The sequence below is a fragment of the Monodon monoceros genome, unplaced genomic scaffold, assembly GCF_005190385.1.
Source record: "Monodon monoceros isolate NGI ecotype Baffin Bay Population unplaced genomic scaffold, NGI_Narwhal_1 Super_Scaffold_6, whole genome shotgun sequence".
NCBI classification, from domain to species: Eukaryota; Metazoa; Chordata; class Mammalia; order Artiodactyla; family Monodontidae; genus Monodon; species Monodon monoceros.
The window spans coordinates 55,311,142-55,335,950 of NW_021703783.1; the positions used below are offsets into that span (position 1 = coordinate 55,311,142).

At 39.2% G+C, this 24,809-nt stretch overlaps 1 protein-coding gene across 6 annotated transcripts in view; it reads left to right on the top strand.

The window, feature by feature from the left end:
• The window catches only part of LGR5 (leucine rich repeat containing G protein-coupled receptor 5), a 119,072-nt gene that overhangs the window by 65,544 nt on the left and 28,719 nt on the right, over nucleotides 1-24,809 (top strand). For 5 of the 6 annotated variants that reach the window (XM_029204955.1, XM_029204951.1, XM_029204952.1 and 2 more), the window contains 2 exons: nucleotides 7,001-7,072; nucleotides 14,660-14,731. In XM_029204955.1, coding sequence (XP_029060788.1) covers nucleotides 7,001-7,072; nucleotides 14,660-14,731 — 144 coding nt within the window. The remainder of the gene's footprint in view (nucleotides 1-7,000; nucleotides 7,073-14,659; nucleotides 14,732-24,809) is intronic. The other variant, XM_029204954.1, reaches the window with a different exon arrangement.

A 24,809-nucleotide genomic window follows, 5' to 3' on the forward strand; every position in this document is an offset into this window, starting at 1 on the left:
AAGGTGCCGGAGCAGATGAGGACTTTGAGAGAGGGTAGAAGCTCTGTTTCCCAGTATGGGTCTCTATCCATATTAAACTCACCTGGGATGCTTATTAAAATGCAGATTCCTGAGTCATTGCCCCCAGAAACTCTAAGTCACTAAACCTGAGTTGGGGCCTGCCTGGGGATCTGAATTTTTGATGACTCCTAAGACAATGGCAATGCACACTAAACTTTGAGTGCCACTAGATAAAGGAAGAAAGACAGGTGTGAGGACAGAAACTTGAAGAACATCTATGTTTGGAGGATGAGCCTTAAAAGAGGGGTGAACACAGAGAAAGACAAATATCATATAGTATCACTTATATGTGGAACCTTAAAAAAATGATACAAATGAACTTATTTATATACAAAACAGAAATAGACTCACAGACATAGAAAACAAACTTATGGTTACCACAGGGGAAAGTGGGGAGAGGGATAAATTAGGAGTTTGGGATTAACAGATACACATTACTATATATAAAATAGATAACCGATAAGGACCTACTGTATAGCACAGGGAACTATAGTCAATATTTTGTAATAACCTATAAGGGAAAAGAACCTGAAAAGAATGTGTATGTGATATATATGCATGTATACGTATAACTGAATCACTTTGCTGTACATCTGAAACTAACACAATATTGTAAATCAACTATACTCAAAAAAAAAAAAATGAGGGGCTAGAAAGAAGAGAGGGAAACAACCAGCCATAGTCATGAGAGCAGAAAGATTGTACAGGATCCGGAAGGCAATGGGAGGACTTTGAATAAGAGGCAGGGAGCAGGGCTTCCCTGATGGCACAGTGGTTAAGGATCCACCTGCCAATGCAGGGGACACAGGTTCAAGCCCTGGTCCGGGAAGATCCCACATGCCGCGGAGCAACTAAGCCCTGCACCGCAACTACTGAGCCTATGCTCTAGGGCCCGCAAGCCACACTACTGAGCCCACGTGCCACAACTACTGAAGCCTGCGCACCTAGAGCCTGCGCACTGCAACGAAGAGTAGCCCCCGCTCGCTGCAACTAGAGAAAGTCCACGTGCAGCAACAAAGACCCGATGCAGCCAAAAATATAAATAAATAATTAAAAATAAAAAGTAGATTGTAAAATAATATTTAAAAAAAAAAGAGGCAGTGAACAACGGTTTTCTTATTGTCAGTACCTCAAGTGATGCAGTCACTTGCATCCTTGGGTTTTTCCTGTTTCAGACTGGTTGCTCCTGATCAACCCAAGCTCCAGACCAACCTACTTTTGACCAAAGTTATGTTTAAAACCTCAAATATTGGAGCCCAAATGCTATGGTTGAACCAAATTCTCTTGTGTAAACTTTTCTACGTAAGCATGAGCAAATAGGCCCAGTTTCCTTGTAAAAGGGGAATGAATAATCATGTCACTTGTTTAATGTGATTTTTAAAATCACTAGATAACACAATGTATATAAAGTACTTTACATTGTGCCTAGAACTTGTAAGTTGTTTTACAAAAAGTACATACTATTTTTGTGACCCAAAGGACTGTACATGGCATATTGAAAGTGCTCAAATAAATTGCTGAGTTTAAATTTGATGCATAATGAAGAAGGAATATTCTTCAGCTGTTTCTGATCTGTTTATGTAGTGGCTAGCCAGCGATCTTGCAATAGTTAGGCCAGACCTGAAGTAACTCTAGCACTATGGCCAACTGTCTTTGGAAACAAGATCGAATGATCCATCAGTACATATTAATTCAGCTCCCTGCTCTAGGAAGGCAATAAGATTCTTGACCTTAGGAGCCTATAATCAAATCAAGTAGACTACATATAAAATGGTAGAAAATGAACCTTTATAGACAGCATTGTATAGAATATAACCTATAGAAAAGTTGACTGTGGACTGAGGTAATTAGGAATACTTCACAAAGGAGTTGAAAATTGAACTTCGTTAGTCTTTGGTTAAAGAAACCATAGGGCCGTATAACCACTAAAGGATCTCGCTGTTGACCTGAAGAGTTCACTTATTCAGGCCAGTGGTCTTAGCCCTTAAACACTGAAATCTGATGTTTTTGATCTTATGTAATAAGGAAAACAAAATGGACAGTTCATAAATACACAGTTTAAGAAGGAATGATTTGGGGCTGGACTTGACCAATTAGATATGCTTAACTTATTGGGGGAGAAAGGGTTTTTTAAAATCTCAATTTCTTGCATATTAAGAAAGACACTTTTTTCTACCCTGAGAAGATCTGTGGATAATCCTTGTATTCAAGCCTGCTGAATAGGCTTCAGCAAACCTTACCAAAGATGAATGTCAGAGGGTTAAATGCTAAGTATCTGGGCCCTTCCAACTAGCACAGGCATCTTATGAAAGCAAACCTAACCATGGTAAACTTAGTCGGTTACAGTGATGATGCATTACTGCCAGTGGAGGCAAGATTAAGAGATTACATCAGACTATGAGTTTCATCCTATTTGTGTCTCACACTTCACTGACCCAGACTCTTGGCTCCTGTATGCAGGAACCCAGAGCCCAGCTTTAGTCAATCGAATTGAATTATGAATAGTCAATCTGAATGGACTAGTGTATTTGCTCGCATCACTTTGTCTTTTGAAAGTCACTAATTACAATATTAGTATGGTTTATGCTAACTTTATTTTAGGAGAATTTTTCTTCAAGTGGGAACATTTTGACATTTCAGAAATTTTATGTTTAAGTGATAGTTTAACTACAATTATTCAGGTAATTATAAATCAGAAGAGTAAAAAGAAATTCAGAAATAGGAACAGAGCCACTGAAGTTAATATTGGAAACCACGAGACAGAAAATAGTACCAGAAAACTGGAAACAGACAGATCTTAAGAATGGGAAAAGGGGAAAAACTACTACCGTTAAGCCTGACGTTAGCCCTTACCAAATTTCTGATACAAATTAATTTAGCATGTATAGAATGTGTGCCCTCTAGATCTCATATACTTTGTAAAAGTCGGAAAATAAAGCAGTAATTACTAGGAGCCAGCATGAAATTGCTAAGTAGTCTGAAATGTCTTCTTTTAAATCATAGGGGCTGTCATATTCAAGTTCATTTTGCTCTGATTATTTAAGTAGCACCACTGTTAGATAGCTTCCATGCTCCATAAGGAAGGACTAGATTACACTTACACAAAATCAGGAAAGAGATGATGTTTTTCATTTTACATAAAGCTTTTCTGAACTTTGGTGTCTGTATCTTCAAAATATGGGCATAATAACCTCTGATCTACCTCCTGATATAAAGTATGAGAAAGTGATTTTAAAATGTTGGTGACGTGTAATAAAGAAATCTTAATAAACAAGAAGAAAAAGATGGGTGGAGGGAGGATAAGGGAGAAAAGAATGAAGGTAAGGAGGAAATCTATGTGTAACAAAAACAACTGTAGGATAGAAAAAGACTTTAGTGGAAGAACCCTGTCATTTTTTAAAAGTAAGTGAAATAAGGGAATTCCCTGGCAGTCCAGTGGTTAGGACTCAGCACCTTCACTGTGGTGGCCCGGGGTTCAATCCCTGGTTGGGGAACTAAGATCCCGCAAGCTGCACAGCGTGGCCAAAAAAAATAATAATAAGTGAAATAAGGTCCAGAGAAGTTAAATGACTTGTGTGAAGTCTTGCAGCAAGTTAATAGTGAGAAAAAAATAAGCCAAAACGGGAAAGAAAAAAAAAAACTGAGTGTTAAAAGACAAATGGGTTCTTGGAAGACATGACCTGGAAAGCCTATTAAAACTCACCAGGCCCTTTCACTTACCTCTGAAAATACTACTCAGCCAAGGGGACCGATGTTGGACCGTGGTTCCCTGCACAGTAATCTTCCCGAGGGTCCCAATCAGAGAACAGGGTCAAGTACCTCTTCCACTCTCAGTGCTCATCCCATTTTGTTCACTCACCTCTCTCCCTCCAGACCAATGTCCAGAGAGGAGAAATCAGGGCCCACACTTGAGTGCTTTGCTCTCATCCCACCATTTTACAAAACGAAGCTACCAAAAACAAACAAAAAAACCCTTGGATTCCTTTAGAGATTCAAATTACTGTAGAGATTCAAAGAAACATACATTCTCAAAAATATTTTAGTTGGTTGTTACAACACCCAAACCTCTGCTTATTTGATTTATCTGAAGAGGAATGTGTCTACTGTAACTTACTGATTTTTTTTTTTTTTTTACTTTTTATGGCAGTTAAGTCAGCAAAACTAACAATGATAGGACAATTTGAGTCTTCTATATGGAGAGGTATCTTTAAGGATAAAAAAAATTTTATGTGATATAAAAAGATATAAAAGTTTTTCCTATTAAGTTGTATCTTATTATAGAAATGAAGATGATGAAAGAGACATTTCTGTGAAATAATTTTAGAAACAGAGAGAAAAACAAAAAACAAAACCTTCCAGCCAAATGGTATGTGGGTCTCAAGGGTTGGAACGTAGTTGCCCAGAGATTTGTTAGTTCAAATCTTCACAGGAAAGATGTGTGTGCACTTCTCACTATTTGTGTACTCATTTATATAAAAGTCTTTTTTTCCCTATAGTTTATATGTATTTAATTTTTTAACTGCTAAAACCACCCCACGTGGTAAAGAAATGAGGGGAAGGATGCAATGATTTCCTTAAATTGTGGTTTTGGACAATGAGATATATCTTCCACCAGCACAACGAATAACTAATAGCCCGTCATAAATTCCTTTGTTTTAAGACAAATTCCCCTGATAACACAGGTCAGTGGTTATACAGATTAGTTCTGAATATAGTCTGCGGCTCTCAAAGTCCTTGCCCAGAAAAGAAAAACAATTCATGTGAAGTGAGCTATGATTCAGGAAATGTAACAGAAAGGTATTTACCCTAACAATAATTTAAACTAATAAAATAAATAAATAGAACGTTTTTACTTTCTCCTTTTCATTTCCAAAGTCAGTGACTCAGAAACCATCAAGCTACTCGATCACATAGCAGCAGTAAGAGTCGATAAGCCCCCATTTTCAGGCTAGGTTTTAGAACTCAAAAAATGTACTGTTGAAATCATGACTATGAACAGGATAGTTAAGGACATTTTGGCTGAAATAACAGTTCCTGGTCAGTTTAGTCTGATCAGTTAAGCCACCTGTGATCGTCAACCAAGTCTGAGTCTGTCTTAATTCAATAAGCAACTCTTTTATAGCACGGTCCTGTGCAAACCATGTCCTTCAGTTTACATATAGTACTTTGGATAACTAATCAAATGCATGTGGGTTATATAGAATATAACCATAAATATGAAATGTTGGCTACCTACGTTTCACCTTGACACAAATGGTTTGCCAGGTAGGATTCTTCTTTTTTCTCCACCGTATTCCACCACTTACCTCCTCCACCACAGCTGTGTTACACCAGCAGCTCCTGTTTGAACTGCTCTAGTCGCCTCCTGTGCTTCCACTTTTGCCCCAAAGTCTATTCCCCCTTTAAAAGGGTCCTGTCAGGGACTTCCCTGGTGGCACAGTGGTTAAGAATCCACCTGCCAACTCAGGGGACACAGGTTTGAGCCCTGGTCCGGGAAGATCCCACATGCCGCGGAGCAATGAAGCTTGTGCGCCACAACTACTGAGCCCGCGCACCACAATTACTGAAGCCCGCGCGCCTAGAGCCCGTGCTCTGCAACAAGAGAAGCCACCGCAATGAGAAGCCCGCGAAGAGTACTACTACTCTGCAACGAAGAGTGGCCCCTGCTCACCGCAACTAAAGAAAGCCCACGCACAGCAATGAATACCCAACGCAGCCAAAAATAAATAAATAATAAATGTATAAAAAAAAAAGGGTCCTGTCAGAAGGGCCCTTTTAAAACACAGAACTGATCCCATCACTCCCCTGCTCGAAGTCCCTACTGTGGCCTCCAGAGCCCTGTGTGGAGTGACTCTGGACACTGCTCCAACCTCACCTGCTGTCACTCTCCCCTTGGTCATTCCACTCCACCCATGCTGGTCTTCTTGCAGTTTCTGGACCATGCCAGGCACACTCCCTCCTCGGGCCTTTTGCACCACTGTTCCTTTCACATTGGTCCCTGCATGGCTCAGTCCTCTGCTGAAATGCCCTCTCAGCAGAAGGGTTTCCCCAACCATCAACCGTCGTACCTGTAAATAATAGCCCATTGCCCTCACAATCACCGCCCATGGCTCCCTCTCTATTCCCTTGCCTACTTTTTGTATAAAAAAAAAAAATTTTAAGGAGAGTTTTATTTTTTTAATTTTTTTTAATATTGGAGTATAGCTGATTTACAATGTTGTGTTAGTTTCAGGTGTATAGCAAAATGATTCAGTTATACATATACGTATATCCATTCTTTTTCAGATTCTTTTCCCCTATAGGTTATTACAGAATATTGAGTAGAGTTCCCTGTGCTATATAGTAGATCCGTGTTGGTTATCTATTTTATGTATAGTAGTGTGGATGTGTTAATCCCAAATTCCTCATTTATCCCTCCCCCCCACCTTTCCCTTTTGGTAACCATAAGTTTGTTTTCTATGTCTGTGAGTCTGTTTCTGTTTTGAACAGTATGGAGTTTCCTTAAAAAACTGAAAATAGAACTACCACATGATCCAGCAATTCTACTCCTTGGCATATATCTGGAGAAAACCATAATTCGAAAAGATACATGCACCCCAGTGTTCATTACAGCACTATATACAATAGCCAAGGCATGAAAGCAACCTAAATGTCCATCAACAGATGAACGGATAGAGAGTTTTATATACATAGTGTAAGCTATTAAGTGATTTATTGTAAATTAGGTAATTTATTATATTTCTTCTTAGGCCCTTCTTTTGCCAGCTTTTTGACTAGAGATTTAAAGAAATTTTTTGCAAAATATAACAAAACAAGGTTCTTTAGAGTTGCTTTTGGCATTCGTGGTCTGCACATAATTGTATTGCATTTTTAACAACTAAATGAATTCCACATGAAGAGAGCTATGCTTACTCTCCCTCCTCTCCCTTGAAACCCGCAGACGTCTTGCCGGAAACGCTTTGACATACATTCCCAAGGGAGCATTTGCTGGCCTTTACAGTCTTAAAGTTCTGTAAGTAAACTGGGTATTGTTTGTTATAATTCTGATTTTAGTGTCAAGTGGATGCTAATTAACTTGTAAAGATTGAGTTCCTCCAATAAGCTATTTAGAGTCATGAGATAATTCATCTAAATTCCAGTCTGCCTTCTTTGATACCATAGAAACATGTGATACCTGGCTAGATTTGTGTGTGAAAAAACTTCATCTCTCCTTTTCTAACCTTAATGTCAAAACTTTGTTTGCCCCTAAATAACCAACTTATCAACTCAAATCTGTGAAAGCGTATTTCCCTTTCCTTTTGTGCTATGAAGTTGGGGGGAGTTTTTTGAGTCATTTTGATTCAAGTGAATAAATCACTATTATGCTGACATAATGAGATCACAGCCTCAAACCATTTGCAGAATCTGTTTCCTTGTGATGCGCTGAATAAGGCTCAGGTTAAAAAAAAAAAAATCAAGTTTATGTTCCACTTGTGAATAGATGTAGAAAAGCCTAGTGCATAGTAGATACAATGAGTAGTTGTTTAATTGAGAAATGTTAATTCATTGAGACTTGTAAAAAATGGGCTTTCTTACTATTTAATGTCCAACTTCCTAATTTTCTATCAGAAAACTCATTATCACTGATACCTCCTTCTTCTAGTACCCATTGTTTAATTTTCTTTCAGTTTATTCTTTGTAGAAAAGAAAGGGACCTTGGTAGAGAAAATAGATAACACAAGTTGAAATTCATACCAGGAAAGTTTTATCTCAGGGAAAACAACCTGATTTTATCTCCTTTGAGATAAAAGTTATAAACTCTAAAAAGGCATTTGATGTATTTCTGCTTAATAGAAATTGCATTTCATTGACCTGAGGGATACATAGGCTATTTTAAAAAGCAATTTTATTTAAATTTAATATTTTGTTAAAAAGTAAATTCAAAAGCAGAACTGTTATTTGGTCTTGGTCTACTTAGGTGATTGGGTTTGATCTCCCTACCCTTGAGTTATTTTCACTATTAGGTAGCAATATTTTTAAGTTGTCATACTTCCAAATCCTAAGGTTAATCCATTATGTGGTGAAATTCTAGGCTGTAGCACCAATTCTAATGTGCCTATATTTCCACGAATCCAGCAAAATATTTGGAACCATTCAAAATGCATCACATAAATCAAGTTTAGATGAGACACCTAAGATGTTTTCCCTGTGTCGAAATAGGTACCACTAAGTATTTTGGAAACTTGTTAAATAAATTATATTGGAATGAATTATTTTAATTCATTGACAAAATGTATATTGGATATACCGAACTAGATTGTGTGTGTGTGTGTGCACGTGCACATGTATGCACACACACCACTCAAAGTGGCATTGAACAAATTATTGCTGGAAAGACAAAGATCAATAAGTATGGCCATGCCCTTGAAGAGTTTATAATCTAGTGGTAGATTGTGGGATCAAGATACTGTGACCAAGACAGATGAACAGATCACTCTGATTCTGTGGAGCTACAGAGGTTGGGAAGGACTCTGTCCAGTCTGATGGTTCAAATTCGACTTCCTAGGAGAGATGTTTCTCCAAAGAGTTGACCTAGAAGCCAAACCTTGAACCAACCATCCACATAAGGTAGCCGACTGAGGGGACACTATACATAGAGACACAGAGGCAGGAGGAACCTGGGAGGAACAGACAGCCCTACACAGGTGGTACTTAAGCATTCAGGAGAAGGTATCTGGAGAAGAGCCTGGAGAGAGAGAAAAGGTCCTGGTCACTGGGATCCTGTATGTCATGTCAAAAAAGCATAGACATTATTATGTCCTAAGCATGATGAGAAGCCAAGAAAAAGATGTAAGCAAGAAAATGACACTTTCAGACTTTGCTCTTCAGCTGGATCATTATCAATGTGAGGGGGATTCAAAAGGAGCAAGACCCCTGCCAGGAATAGTATTCACTCTTCTCTTTATTTCGCTGACTTAAAGACTAGTATTCAATGAGCAAATCAATTGTCAAATATTTGGAAAGTATTTAGTGTTAGAGCAATGCTTCTCAACCATGGTCATCACACCTGCCACAGAAAGTTCTGGAAATTTGTGGAAGCATCTTTGGTTTTCCAGGTGATAGGCGTGTAGTAACTTGTCCTGTGATGAGCTGCTCAGCCCAGCATAAAGAATCCCCCTGCATCCCTCTTGACTTCTGACTGTCCCTCCACACCAAACTTCAATCAATAATACTTTCATATGTAATCATACTGAAAGGTTTTACATGAAGTTCTGCATATGCCTAATAATCTGTACAGGAAAAATTAAATGGTATAAATATAATCTCTCAAAATCATTGACTAGTTAACACAGATCGTGCATCCTGTGATTTCTACCCACATATTTATTTGAAAATGATATTAGTGCAGTAGAAGAATTACCTCAGAAACCACAAAACAAATTAAAGCTATGTAACTGTGAAGTTGTAAAACGTCTTCTTAAAAATAACTATCATTAACTTAGCAGAGAAACATGAAACACAGGGCTCTCATTGAATCTCATTAACAAAGTCTGCTTTATAAATACTTCGTATGTGGCCTTTTAAAATGTTGGGAGCACAATCATACAAAACCTGTGCTGAGATAACTATATAATGATTTATTTATTTGGGGGTAGCCTGTTGCATTTTTAATATTACTCTTCCACTATCCGGCAGGGTCTACCAACCAACTTCTATGCAGGTGGTATCATGACTATTTCTTTTTCCAGTTTAGCCTCAATTCCTTCTTACCTATGGCGGGGTGTGCTCCCAAGGGCCTCTTGAAGTACTGGAGAACAGATGCTCACCTCAGCATGCAATGGATTTGAGATAGGATGGATGTTCTCTGTGGTATTTCAGTCCTATCTCGTAAAAGAGAGAGAATTATTTTGATATCACCCTTATCTATAAGGAACACTCATTTGTGAGAATGTAACACTTTCTTATTTTCTCCACTGCAACATCTATAATATGTCTTGGTATGTTATCTTTGTTTTAATAAAAGTTATTTCCTTCTTTCCCATAAAGCATTACATAAAATAAGTATAATCTGTTATATGTCTTAACTGTAGATCTTATTCTAGTATCCATTTAGACCTCTACTCTCATCTCCCTGTTCTTGCATAGAATAACTTCTGATCATGCTACTTTTCTCATACCCAACCTTATTCATTAAAAGTGGAGGCAAACATCTGACTCTTTCATAGAAATACCTCCTAGGATAGTCATGTCTGAGCATCACATATATAGTAATACATATAATCCCTTTATTATAAATTACTTTTATTTCTCCTTTATCATACAGTTAGGGCAGTACATTATGTTGATATTTTTTCTTTAAAATGATGTGTGTAAATGGCTATATTTTTATGAATTTTGTCTTAATATAATGGATGAAGCATTACAAAATATTTGGTATTAAAGGGAGAATTAGGTCTAATAGGGTTGAGAACCACAGTGCTAGAGGTAAAATGCTGAACAAGACAGGCCTGGTCCTACCATTGTGGAAAGTGACTCAAATGTTTTGTAAAGTCATTGGAAGAAAGAAATAACTGATTATATTGTAGCATGGTGAGAAAGATAATATACAAGTAATATTCATCTGGGGCCCTGATCATATAAGGAGGGTAAGAAAGGATCTGGAAAAGAAGGGAAAGGTAAGAGTAATCCAATCCTAGAAGATAGGAAACGAAGATAGCAACAGCCCTCCTTGGTGAGGACTGTTTTATATCAAAAATTTTGTTACTCTGAGCTCTGGAAGATCACTAAAATTTAAGATGATTATCCCTGTAAATATTGGCCATAAAAGGTTACTGGCTTAGTATTGCAAAATACCCAGTCCCATGGAATTCTGAACCAGGCTATCCTCAACAAAGGTTCATTTTCTTGTGTAGGCCATTCAGTCGAGGAATGGCTTATCCTCTTGCCACCAGCACCAGAACCAAAGCCACATGGAGGTGATGGATAAAACTAACCATAGGAAAGTCACAACTAAAATTCTCTCCTTCCCAGAAAAGAGCCTGGATAGCTACTTGATATCTAAACATAGGACAAGTAGGCAGAAGAAATACCTAAGGATCAAGCCATTGTTACAGAGTCCTCTTTCAACGTATAATTTCCTCTCACCTGCTTCACAGTACCTGTACTTGACCTTATTTAGCCCTGTTGGCCAAAAAAAAAAAAAAACCCAAAAAATTTATTGTTAAAGTAGCTTGGGGACACTGCATGTAATTGTGAATATTTTACAGTTTTACAGCTCCTCAGGGAAAGAGATTAAGAAAATATGAAGTCATCCTTTGCCCCTAGAGATAGTGTTTCATTTTCTTTTCTCACCCATATGTGAATGATAAAAATGAAATTGTAAGTGCCTAAACCCATATTCAGTTCGTGGTACATTCTGCTTGTATTTGCTGCATTGAATAAAGGATTATTTTTAAAAGAAATCTGCAGCCATGTTGTGAATGCTCTGTTTTAATTGCACTCCATAGTGCTATGAATCCTTTAATTGTTTTGTTTCCCACTGGAAGATCTTAAACAAAAACAGGATTTTCTAATTAACTCACTGAAGACCTATAAGGTTATAATGGAGATAATTTGCTCTTGTTTTGTCATTTGAAAGTAATTAAACAAAAGTTCTTTATTTAAGGAGAGATCAGGACTTAAGTGATTTTCTTTAATTATATTTTTGGTATTTAACTGGTAGAAGTGGTTGAAAATTAAATTGCTGGGAGGTAGCTCAGGGGTAGCTTTAAAAGGTATCATTAGTAAAGCTTGTTTAAGTTCCATTTTCTGAAGGTAGATATGTAGAGCTACTGAGAAACTTTGCAACTATTCAATGAAGAAAAGCCATTTAAATATCTCTTATCCTCTACTCCAGTTTTCCAATATTCTAGAAAGACCACGTTATAAGAGTTTCACTGTCTGGTTAGCAAAGCATAGGAGGACAGTTCGGTACACACTTTGAGCCAGTAATATATTACCTACAAAGTTTACACGTCAATTAAGTCTATTATCTGTATCTTATCACTTAAATTTATCACACAATTAGTGAGTGACTTTGAAAACATTTCTGTCAAGTTAAAATTATATTATATATTCAAACTGCTTGGAAAGGTATAAAATAACATATAAACGTAAACTTTTAATATTTAGGTAAATTATGCAAAATACGGCATTCAAGCTACAATTTTCCCAATTACCTAACCGGTAATTGAAGTGTGAAGTCTCTCTAAATCTTGACTTTGTTCATAAGGAACCAACATATTTTGAGACTTTTGATTTATGAAATATTAATTGAATCCAAGTTTAAAATAATGAAATTACTTGTTTAAAACTGTTGGATTGGGCTTCCCTGGTGGCGCAGTGGTTGAGAGTCCGCCTGCCGATGCAGGGGGCATGAGTTTGTGCCCCGGTCCGGGAGGATCCCACATGCTGCGGAGCGGCTGGGCCCGTGAGCCATGGCCGCTGAGCCTGCGCGTGCGGAGCCTGTGCTCCGCAACGGGAGGGGCCACAGCAGTGAGAGGCCAGCGTACCACAAAAAAAAAAAAAAAAAAATGTTGGATTACAAGTGACAGAATTATGATCCTTAGAAAACAGAATCTCAGCCATGGTGAGAAGAGCATAAATTTTATGATCTCCAAATATTTTACACGTCTTATTTGATAGGAGCTCATATTTGCATATATGAAAGTGTAATAAATGCCTTCATATTGTAATCCACAAACAACTTATCAATCAGATGGTATTATTCTATTCCCATCACACAGATAAAAGTCCAACGGTCAAGAAGGGTAAATGGTTTGCTTGCCAAGACTCAAAACTTAGACCTTATCTCCAATCTCAATGTAGCCTCAAGTTCAGGTGAAAATATTCTTAGAAATACTTAGCAGAGCATAGGGTGCTTCTCAGTGTGTGGTGCCTTGCCCAGCAGCACCAAGATCTCCTGAGAGTTTGTTAAAAATGCAAATTCTCTGGCCCATACCCAGATCTACTGAACCAGGAACTTTGAGGGTGGAACACAGAAAACAGTGTTCTAACAAGCCTTCCAGTGAATTCTGATGACCCCTAAAGTTTGAGAACCACTGGCATAGAGGTGGGTTTTTTTGGCCAATTTTATTTTCTCATTAATTAAAATGTCACTATATCATTAGTTTTGAGAAGAGTACTTATCAATTTATACAGAAAGGGCCAACCTTTATTGAATGCTTACCAGGCAGCAGGTATTGTTCTATGTACTTTTGCTCATTAGATCATCACAATAAGCCCTGGGGGTGGATATTATTACTGATCACTGAGACGTGGAGAGATTGAATGATTTCCCTGAGGCCACGGGGCTACTGGCAGGGAAGAGGTAGTCAGATCCGAGAACCCATGCTCTTAATCATACTGTGAAAGGCATACAACCTGAGAATTTGTACGATTATTCCTCAAGAGAATGCTGCAAGGGACAGTGGAAAGTACATCAAGCTTCGGAGTCAGACATACCTGGCGTTGAATCCCAGGTAGTCATCTGATGAAAAGAGGCTTCAATTGTGGAGATGAGAGAACCAGGCAAATTATTTCTGAAAATCCAAGTATAAATTTGTGACCTAATAAGTAGAAATATTTATTTAAAATGTCTTTTAAAAATGCTTTCCTAAAATAGTTTCCTGCCTCTGGCTTACATAGACCATGAAATACTGGCTGGGGGTTGGGCAGAGTGGCTGCAAAATTATTGCACTATAAACATTTATGAATGAGGTAGCAAAGTATAAGAAATCTAGTGGGAATTTTTCCATACTATTTCCCACTAGCAATGATATATTTTATTTCCCTGTTGCCAGGTGTCTCCATTCTGTAGTCCCCATGTTCTGATCAGAACTGTTGAACCTAGGTGAGCAAAAGTGTAATTGTTCACAAGAAGCATTAATTTATATCAAAATATGATCATGCACAAGGAGGGAGAAGATCTTTAATATCCTCCTACTCTTATCCTTATTTCCATTTTGTCTAATCTAATTGTCGTCACAGTGATTCTTTTAAAACATAAATAAGATCACATCATTCCCCCCCACTTAAACCCTTCAACAAGAGCTTATCACCACATTTAAAGTAAAGCCTGCAAGTCCTTCATGAGATGTCCTTAGGTTGTCTCCCAATCTCTTGCTCTCAGTTACTCCTCCTCAGTCACAATGACCCTTTGCTCCTCCTTTAATAAGTCAAGCAAGCTCCGGCCTCAGGGCCTCTGCACTTGCTCTTCCCTCTTCCTCAGTAACTTTCCAGATGTTCCCATGTTTTGTTCCATGACGCCATTCTGGTCTCTACTCAAATATCACCTCCTAAGAGAGATCTTCTCTGACCACCTTTAGAATAAAATTCTCACCCCTTGTTACCATCTATCCCAAATCCATGTTTTGTTTTCTGTTCATAGTACCTATCACTTGTCTCAAGTTATATACTCATTTGTTAATTTTAAATTATCTGTCACTCCTCACAGGCCAAGGTTGTGCCTGATGCTCAGCTGTTTCCCTGACACCTAGAACAGTGCCTGACACTGCTATGCTAGTTATTGTTAATTATTGCTGTCTTTAATGGTTTTTTTTTCATTTGTTTCAATGTGCAGCATGCTGCAGAATAATCATCTAAGACAGGTACCCACAGAAGCTCTACAGAATTTGCGAAGCCTTCAATCACTGTAAGTATAGTTGAAATTCCAACATGTTCTCAGTTTGGGAAGGAGCATTGAAATGTCCAAATGACCATTTTAGTAAGTTCCTTGGGTGGGGACCATACCTAAATAAGTTGCCAGTGAGAGTTTCCATTAGAGCAACAATTCTTTGCATCCTCATTAAACAATATGTATGAGAGAGACCAGTGTTGGGGTTTGAGGTTTCAGGGCAGAGACTTAATCAGAAAACATGCAATGAAAAGCCTCTTGTATATGTTGGTATCACAGGACAAAAATCCAGGATCTTGTCCTATACTCCCCTATACAGTATTTTAGCTCCTGAATTCAAATCAGGAATAATACTTTCTCCTTTTATCTAGAAAAATGAGAGTCAAAATCTAGACCTCTTGGCACCTTCAGTTTCTTCTGTTTTTAGATTATCTGAGCTGCCCTGTAATGCAATTTTGCTGAGTCAAATAAAGGCTTAATTTTTTGAGTTCTGTATGTATACCAGGGGTCCTCAATTCAAGAAGCTAAGATCTAATGGTATCTCTTAAAGTCATACTGGGCAAGTCTACTAACCAGGAGCTTCCTCACCGCCACACACAGACGTACAAACATATTCACAAACAGTCCCACAGATATACACACACATACCTCAGATTCACACACCACACACAGACACACAAACACACACAGCAATGGTGTTGGTGTTCCTTACTCTGAATCCACAACTTTTCCATCAGGAGTTTCCACCCTCCTCTGATTTAAAACCTCTGAATGAATAAAAAGTAGTTATTCCTCACACAAAGAACTTTCTCACCAGCTAGATGTTTCGGAGCTTGGGTTGTAAGCAGTGGTTCACAGTGATTATTTGGCAACACTATGCCATGAGTTCTTGATCAGTATCTGCATCTCATCAGAATGTATAAGTGTGTTGGAAATGTTGCATGATTTCCAATATCCACATGTGTAATATATGTTTTCATCTTACTTACACTGGAGGTCCTCATCTGTCAAACAAAATAGTGGTTTCTGGTCTAGAATGATGAGGGAGATAAATGCATAAAAAAGGCAAATAAAATGCAAATAAATATTGCAGACTCGAGTTGAACATCATTGTAAAGAATACATCGGTTGACAATTACACATAGTTTGCTTAATGTCTTTTACTGAAGTGATACAAGAGAAGGAGGAACGTGAGATCTGGAGATGCTACTTTCTTCCTTTGATCTTTTTTCTTCTTTTTAATGAAAGCAAATCTGTACTTGAGACCATTTTAAGCTTTTTATTCCAGTCGAACAAAGTGACTTCCTAGGTTCTCACCAGCCTAGAGATAAACAAGCCCACAAGAGCCCCTTTGTGGCAGGGGGTGGGTCTGCTGCATTTTCAGGAACTCTGTAATGACATCACAGTATCACTCCCCCTTTGTGGCACAAGCCTTTTCCTGAAGGAAAGAACCAGCCAGAGCAGCAAAACACCCTGGAGGTGGGTTATCTGTGTCAGGGCACGGGGTCTAATGGCTGAATTGAAAAACGAGATAATAGCAGTGGCCAATAGGATCTTTAAACAGCTGTGAGGCAGGCGGAAGATAGAAGGATAAGAGTTTGTAACCAAAAGCCACTATCAGCTGAAAGAAGATCACAAACAGAACACCCACAGAAGTGAACCCTTTGAGAAAGGGAAAACCATGAATCTTTTGTTCGCTCGAACTGGGTGGTGCCTCTCTGATCAAGGTGTTCAGATTTAGTTTCTTACCGTCCAGATATTTATTGTTCACCAGGTGTCTCTTGCATTTGGTGTCTGGTTCACAAAAACAATGACTTTTGAAACCTTATAAATATGTGTTCCCTGTGAAAAAGCCAAGGGTTAACTTTCTAGCAGGATGCTTATCGCATCCAAACTGAAGCATCGAGATAGATCTTCAGCCCCCAGTGCACACCGGATTGTATCGGCCAGTTATGTAATGTTTGTCCGGGGTCCCTTTGCCCAGAGCACGGCAGACCATGTGAGGTGCTGAATGTTGGCAGTGTGTGCAGCTATGACACTTTGTCTCACTTACATTTTTTGTGCTACTTTGGTATAAGCATGAAGATATGACTCAAAAACGCATACACTTAACCACCAACCACACAGAAACTGTATTGTACCAACCAAAGGAGTCCCCTACCCACTCTGGAGGTTTGGGCTACTGTGAGCCCTTTTAAAGTTTTACTGTTGTCCCAGACGCAAGGTGTTTAATAGTATTTCTCCCGCTTCCTTCAAGCAATTCCAAAAATAAAAACAGCTTTGAGCCTAATGGTCATTGCAAACGTGCATTCCTTATCCATTGTCCGTTCATTTTGCATGCGTACTTCAGCCTCCGTGCTACTTTCATATCAACACAAATAACAAAGAGGGTGAAACCTGTCTCATCCATGACACCTGGGAGGCTTCCGTTCAGCTACCTATCCAGCTCTTCTTGGACTACAGTCAACCCTTAGACCTCCACTTAGCCCTTTTTTTAATGGTTCCTCTTTTCTCTTTCTTGAATTCACTCTATTTTTCTCCACTTTATTCTTTTCCTTGTATTATTCATTCACTCTCTAAGGAACACTCTGCATTCCCCAGGGGCTGGGAGTGCATCACCATATGCGTTCCTGGCTTTGCAACTTCTAAAGGGGGGCTTCTCAATTCCGGCTGCAAAGAAGAATCATCTGGAGAGTCTGGAAGCCTGGGCTGCACCCCAGACCAATGAAAATCAGAACCTCTGAGTAGGAGACCCAAACATCAGTGTTTTCTAACTGGTTTAATGATATAGGTAAGTACTTCTTAAATGAAGATTGGGAAAATGAGTGTCCTAAGATGATTTGCAAATATCCTCCTGAACTCTTCAAACTTGAAATAATAACAAAGTCCATATTTTGCATTCCAGTATAAACTAATATGAAATAAAAGTAATGGGCCTTTTATTCAAAAAGTCGCCTTGTTTGTGCTTAATTGAAATAGCTCACATCTACCTATTAGTTCTGCTGACAATCTGGGGCAGATAAAGTTAGAAGGCCACATGCTGTATTATCCTGCTATTCGAATGTGTCCATGGACCGACAACATCAACACCTCCCGAGACATGCAGAACCTTGGGCCTCATCTCTGTCTAGCTTGATCAAAAGCTTCATTTTAACAAAATCCTCAGGGGATTTATATACATGGTGCATTTGAGAATTAAAATTTTTAGCATCTATGACATGAACAAAGCAGTCTACAAACCAAAAATGGTTGAGAACTACTGAAATAGATCATGGGTATACTTTGCCCCACCCATACAGACTTGGCTTCATTGAATAAACTTTAAGAAACTTGATTTATATTGAACTTGGTAACCTTGCTCTGAGTAAGAAACAAATTATACTTATATTTCAAGGGATGTAATTTTCATTGATTCCATGTAAACAACAAATATTTGGCTTTGTTCATAATGAAAACACATAGGTACATTTGTGTTCTTTGAACTCTGCTGTTGCTTACAAACTGCTTAGCTAAAGAATAAGAGGGCTTGTCCATGTGCCAGAGCCCGGTAGCCCAGAGCCTGCCCCTGTACAATATGTACGTTAGGCTTCCGACAAGGCAATGACAGCCCAGACACCAGTTGGCCTTTTGTAATGTAATCAAATATAACTTAATTTCCTTTCTGTTTCTTGGAAAGGAATAGGAAATGTAATCAGAATTCACAGTGAATTGGATTTCACCAAAAAACTTAGGGCATCATAGTCATTTGTGGACTGGGATCAGATTACAGTGATTTGATGGAAACTCAAAACTTAACCCTCCCATAACCTCACACCTTTGTATTAATAGTTAAGAAATCGGGCTTCCCTGGTGGCGCAGTGGTTGAGAGTCCGCCTGCCGATGCAGGGGACGTGGGTTCGTGCCCCGGTCCGGGAAGATCCCACATGCCGCGGAGCGGCTGGGCCCGTGAGCCATGGCCGCTGGGCCTGCGCATCCGGAGCCTGTGCTCCGCAACGGGAGAGGCCACAGCAGTGAGAGGCCTGCGTACCGAAAAAAATAATAATAATAATAGTAGTTAAGAAATCGATTTATGAAAAAAATCGTTGCTTCACTTATTGTCATTAATGATGTTCAAGCACCTCACTGTCATTAGTGGAAGTTCAAGGTGATCAAAGAGAATGACACATTCATGTTTGTCCAGTTAACCAGGATATTAATACATGTTGATTTTCATGCCAAGTCTGCACTAGCAAAACTAACTGTGGAAAATGCACAATCACAAAAATAATGAGTTGGTAAGTAGAAAATGAAGGGAGAATTAGACATGTCTTTAGCATTCTCTCTATTCTCCAATTAGCTAATAATCTTCTTTAGAGTACAAGACATTATTTTAAAAGCCAAGAAGAATATATAACTCCTGCCTGGAACAAGATCTGCCTGAGCATCTTATTGTGACGTCAGCTTAAGGGCTACAGACACCCCCCTCCTTGGACCCTGTGAAATGTCAATAACTTCACCTCAACTCTTCATAGTAGGGTTTTGCTACTAATAATCCAGAAAGAGAATAAGCAGGAAGAGGAGGTGAGGAGGAAGAGGCAGGGCTCGCAGTGCCGAGCAGAAAGTAAGGCAAGCCTGGAACCAGCAGCAGTTCTCCACTGCTGATGTCCAGGAGCCTATTGGGTTTCAGACCCAGGCTAAACAGTGGGAAGGAAGTAACAGAAGACAAGGAGCGGAAGAAAAGAAAGCAACGGGAGATAACCGAGAGGATAAGATTAAAAGATCAAAAGGGGGGCTTCCCTGGTGGCGCAGTGGTTGGGAGTCCGCCTGCCGATGCAGGGGACATGGGTTCATGCCCCGGTCCGGGAAGATCCCCCATGCCGTGGAGCGGCTGGGCCCGTGAGCCATGGCCGCTGAGCCTGCGCATCCGGAGCCTGTGCTCCGCAACGGGAGAGGCCACAACAGTGAGAGGCCCGCGTACCGCAAAAAAAAAAAAGCAGCAGCAAAGTATAGGAACAGGACAAGGACAAAATCAAAAACACCCACGGTTATAAAAGCAGGAGCCGTCAATATTTATTAAAACTCTCACCTGCATCACCTCACTTCACCCTCGAAGAAACCTCATGAGGTGGGAGCCAAGATTATCCCTTCCTTAGTGATGAGGAAGGAGAAAACTCAGAAAGGTTAATTGACCTTCTCAAGGTCATTTGGCTTTAATAGAGTCAGGCTAGAGGTAAGACCAGATAAAAATTCTGGCTCCAAAATCTGCCAATTTTAGTACTACTCTATCGTGCTTCCCTGAGCGAATCCACTACAGAGAATGGGCACACAACAGAATGCACTAATGTGAGGGGAAGGAACCTGACAGAAACGAATAGTACCTCTAGGTATATGGTTATGGAGGTTTACAAAAAGGAGGAAAACTAGTAAAGCTTCAGAACAGAAATAAAGAAATTGAGGAAGGGACGAGAGCAATATTTATTCATGTGTGGACCAGTCAGACTTCTTTAGTGTTTCCCTATGCATTTGGTTGTCTCTTCCCTCGTTACCTGGAAGATGGAACTTGTCTCCACTTTCCTGATGAGGAAACTATAGGTGAGAAAAGGGTATCTTGTTCATATTGCAAAGGTAAGAGTTGATTAGACAAAGAGAAGAGGGAAGAACTTTCCAGACAAAGGGAACTACATGTGCAAAACCTTGCAGTGATGGTGCGGGGAGAGGGGAGCTGGTACATCAAGGATCAGAAACAAGATCAGTGTGGCCAAAGCAGGAAGCATGAGGTGGGAAAAGTGCAAGAAGAGCCTAGTGAGGCGGGTGGGGTCCAGACCCCTTGAAAGCTCTTTGGGACATGTCACGAATTTTAGTCTTTATTGTAAAAGCAGTGAGAATCCACTGGAAGATTTTGAATAGGAAAGGGCATGATTGGCTCTGTGTTACTGAAATAGTCTAGGAGAGAAAGGAGAACTTTGTCAGGATGGGGGCAGTGGAGATGGAGAAAGGGAAATGGATTTGAGAAATTTTTAGATGAAATTAGCAGTATTTGGTAATGAATTGGCTACAAAGAATGAAGGAGAAAGAGGTGTGGAGGATGATTCCTAAATTCCTGGTTTATATAATCACATATTTACTGAGACCCATCACTGAGATAAATGCTGGTAGAGCATGACATTTGGGGAGATAATGAGTTTGGTCTTGAACATTTTCAAAACCAAATGTCTTGTTTAAGGAAGAACAACTCAGTAGAGATGTCACATAGGCAGCTTGAAATCCAGATCTAGATCTCAAAGAAAACTGAAACTTAGGTTAGGTCCTTCTACCACGCATTTCCTGTTACCTAACACTTCATTGTAATGATTTGACTGACTACCCTTTAGCAAACATGCTCTATAAACCATGTCTGCCTGGTTTACTGCTAGATCTCCAGCACCAGGTACTGTACCTGCAAAGAAAGCACCCAAGAAATACTTGTTGAACTGAACCAAAGCATCCAACTCTAAATGATGTTCTAAACAGCTGCTCAAGATCAGCTAATCTCCCCCGCTTTGACTGTAGCCTGCGTTCACTGATCTCCCTGGCTCCCAACTCTTATCTCTGTACCCTGGTTTTTCCTCCCTGCCCTCCCTAAGAGTTGGGTCCCAGTGTTTCCTTGAGGGATTTTGAAGTTGATCCGTCTACAAGATTTAGCTTTCCCATTGGCTTAGCTGAGGACTCCCCACTTCAAGAAGAGGGTTGAGAGAGGAACCATAATATTGTCTCAGGTTGATGAGATTCAGATTAGGCAGGAATGAGAGGATGTTCCTGAACACAAGGCTCAGAGATACTGTGGGAAGAAGCTACAAAAGGGACTTGACTGGGACACAGAAATAAGAGAAAAGTTTAGCTAGATAAGGTGGATGAGCTTTGAATATAAGAATGGAAAATTTGGGTTTAAAAGGAATGGTAACATGGGAGAACTGTGGATTCCTAACGGGCGTGACATAGAGCCCAGTTGTAGGGAGACTCGTCTGGCAGCAGCCTGCAGGATTAATTGAAGAGATAAGAGATCAAAAGCAAAAGGACCAGCTAGAGGCTGTTGCAGTGACGCAGGTGTTAAGAGATAAGAGACTTAATAGGCAGTGGAAGTCGACACTCTTGGAGATGAAGATAAATGGAGAGACCTTGGTGAATGTTAGTCTGGACAGCAATGGAAGATGCAAAAATGACCCCCGGATTTCGAATCCTGGTGGTAGCTGGGAGACTAACGGTGCTCCTGACAAAAAGGAGGTCTTTGTTTTCTATGGAGAAAAATGAAGCTAAAGAAATCAACGCTCATGTTACTTTGGCTGTAGATCATCTCCCTGTTAAAAAATTCACAGCCATGGGGACCTCGGAGAAACTGAGCAACTCCATGTAAATTGACTTTAAAATATATTTCTCATTGGAGTCTTGTACTTCCCAGTGATGCCAGAGAGGCAGAGGTTTGGTTCTATTAGACACTTCTTCCGGCTACTAGTCGAGCCAGCTGACTAGTCTCTACATTATTTTTTTTTTTTGTAACTAAATATATTTTTTAATCCTGCAAAAACTCCTGGTAATCATCCAAGAGAAAGAATAAATGATATGACTATTAGTTCTGACAGGAGCATATCTGACCCTTCCCAAGAAAAGTTATAATTAGAACTCCAGGGTTTGTTTTTTGGTGAAAGAAGTTGACCTCAATCACCATTAGTGGTTTTGTCCATCTGTAGGTAATTACAGAAACTAGAGTTGGGACTAGTCTCTAAGTTACTACACTTCAATGAACCTATAGAGTTTCCCTCTCCCCAAGCTGCAAAGATGGAAAAAACTTTTTTACCTTTTCAGAGACAAGTCTAAAGCAATAAATTTTCTTCCTGGTGTTACATTAAGTTTACCAGTAAATAAGATGGAGAATAGAAAGATGGAAGAAAAAATTCCCATATAAGCAATCATGGTGTTTATATGCTTAGTATCTTCCTAGGTTATAGATGGGAAATTTCATTAGAAGGTGGAATTCCACATTGTCATGATTCATAAATATTAAAAAACAATACTAACAATAAAAATGACTCATTATTAGGAAGAATTCATATAAATCAATACGAATTCAATCTGTAAGAGTTCATATAGATAAAATTCTATCCAGATAGTATTATTATAATGATCTGACAAATTCAATTCCAATGATCCACTGGTTTCAGTGCAATAAAATTCAGTAAAATTTCACCATAACAAAGACTTTAGGGAATTGGTCAAATTGTGTTATATACAAGCTTGGAACTACATGCTTTTCATTTCATAGTAAAAGTTAGATAATAATGGAAACTGTTTTCATTTCTTAAAATTTTATAAATGAACTAAATCACTGTGTTCATTTGACTCTTCAGGAATTGTTCAAAATGGTCTCATAAAATGTACAAATGTGTGTACAAGAGGGTTGATCGTTTAAAACTTACGAAGAAAAATGCTCATCCAAATATAAAATAGCTGTGTCAAATGCTGTGCTTCATAGCTCTGTTTATTGTAAGAGTCCCCATAAGCTGTATTATACCTGCAGCTGCAGCATTCTTCACACCTTTGCCTTTTTTTTCCTCCAGTCATCCATGTTAATAATTGACAATATTACAGTCATCTGAGATGGGAATTAGCCAATATCAATGGGTTATCTTTTGACTAACGCTTTCTTTTTTGTAGTTAATGGCTCATCAAAGACATTCTCAAACAAAGGTATAAGTTTGTGTGATACATTGGCAAGGTAGCATATACAAGATATATGTAAAGGGCTATTTTCTGGAGAAACAATAGCAAGAATGACCTCATAGATTCTCTAATCCCTACTATAATGCCATCTATAAAGCAAAAATTCCTTTCAGGAGTGTGGAGCATATAGGCAAAATGTTTCTTTTAAAAGAGAAAATGTGTAAAATTAAGCTTTTATGCATGAAAACATTAGGGAAAAACTTCAGAGAGAGAAGTTAAGAAAATAAGCTTTTTTTTTTTTTTTTTTTTTGCCTGTTACGTTCCAGCTCCTCCTCACATAAGATACACTGATATTACAGAACTGTATTCACAGTGAACATGCAGTTCTGTTTTATCTTTATTTTGTATAATACTGGGTAACGTTCATCCCTGCATGGTTCCCTCCACCCAGTTGCCCAGAACTCTAAACCACCATAGCTTCTTTGTCTTCCCTTCTGGTCACATCTAGCAAATCACCATGTTTGGTCAGACCCACTTATTTAGCATCCTTCATACCAGGCCTTCCTCCACATTCCCATACTTCTTTAAAACACTCCTCCTTTCTCACCCTGATGACTGCAACTGCCTTGATCACTTCCTGTCCCCCCAGCCCCTCTTGCACACAGCTATCAGACTGACCTTTCCACAGCACATCCATTATTAGGGTGTTCACTCTGGAGACAACACGACACCCCCATCCCAGAGAAATAGTTTTATGCAGATCTTGAAGATCACTTGGGGGAAGGTGAGACGTTTCTCATAGGTTTAGTAATCCAGAAACTTTCTGGGAGTGAAGTTATTCAGACTCCAAATGCTTACCTTGGATACTCAAAGTTGTTGAAGCCTGTCAGGGTGAAATGGATGGTCCTAACCAGGTGCCAGTGGTGAGGAGAGACAACCCAGAGTCCCTGAGAAACAGCCCCCTTGGCCCAGCAGTTTGTGCAGTAGAATCCCTTTTGGCAATGGTAAAGCCCTCCGACCTCCAGGCTTCCCTCCAGAGAAGGAGTTTCAACGTATGCCCAAAAGCCATGACGAATCCATTTCTCATCACTTGTGGTCCTCTAAGTGGCACTGCAGAGGCTCATAGTTAATAAAAATTCTGTTCTTGCACTAGAGGATATATTTTTCCTCAGCCATTTTTGCCTTTGGGGACTTTTTGGACCTTTGCTGGAGAAACACAAAAGATGTGTGCATCTCCTTTTCTCTGTGAAGGAAGCCTTCCTATAACACCAATCAAAACATGCAGTGCTGGACATATGTATTAAGGATGTACAGTGAGTAGAAAATCAGCCATCCTGCCAGTCTGTATGACCAAAAAAAAAAAAAAATGGCAATCTCCGATAGAGAGATTTGAAATTACAAAGGATTAAGATGCTTCAGAGCA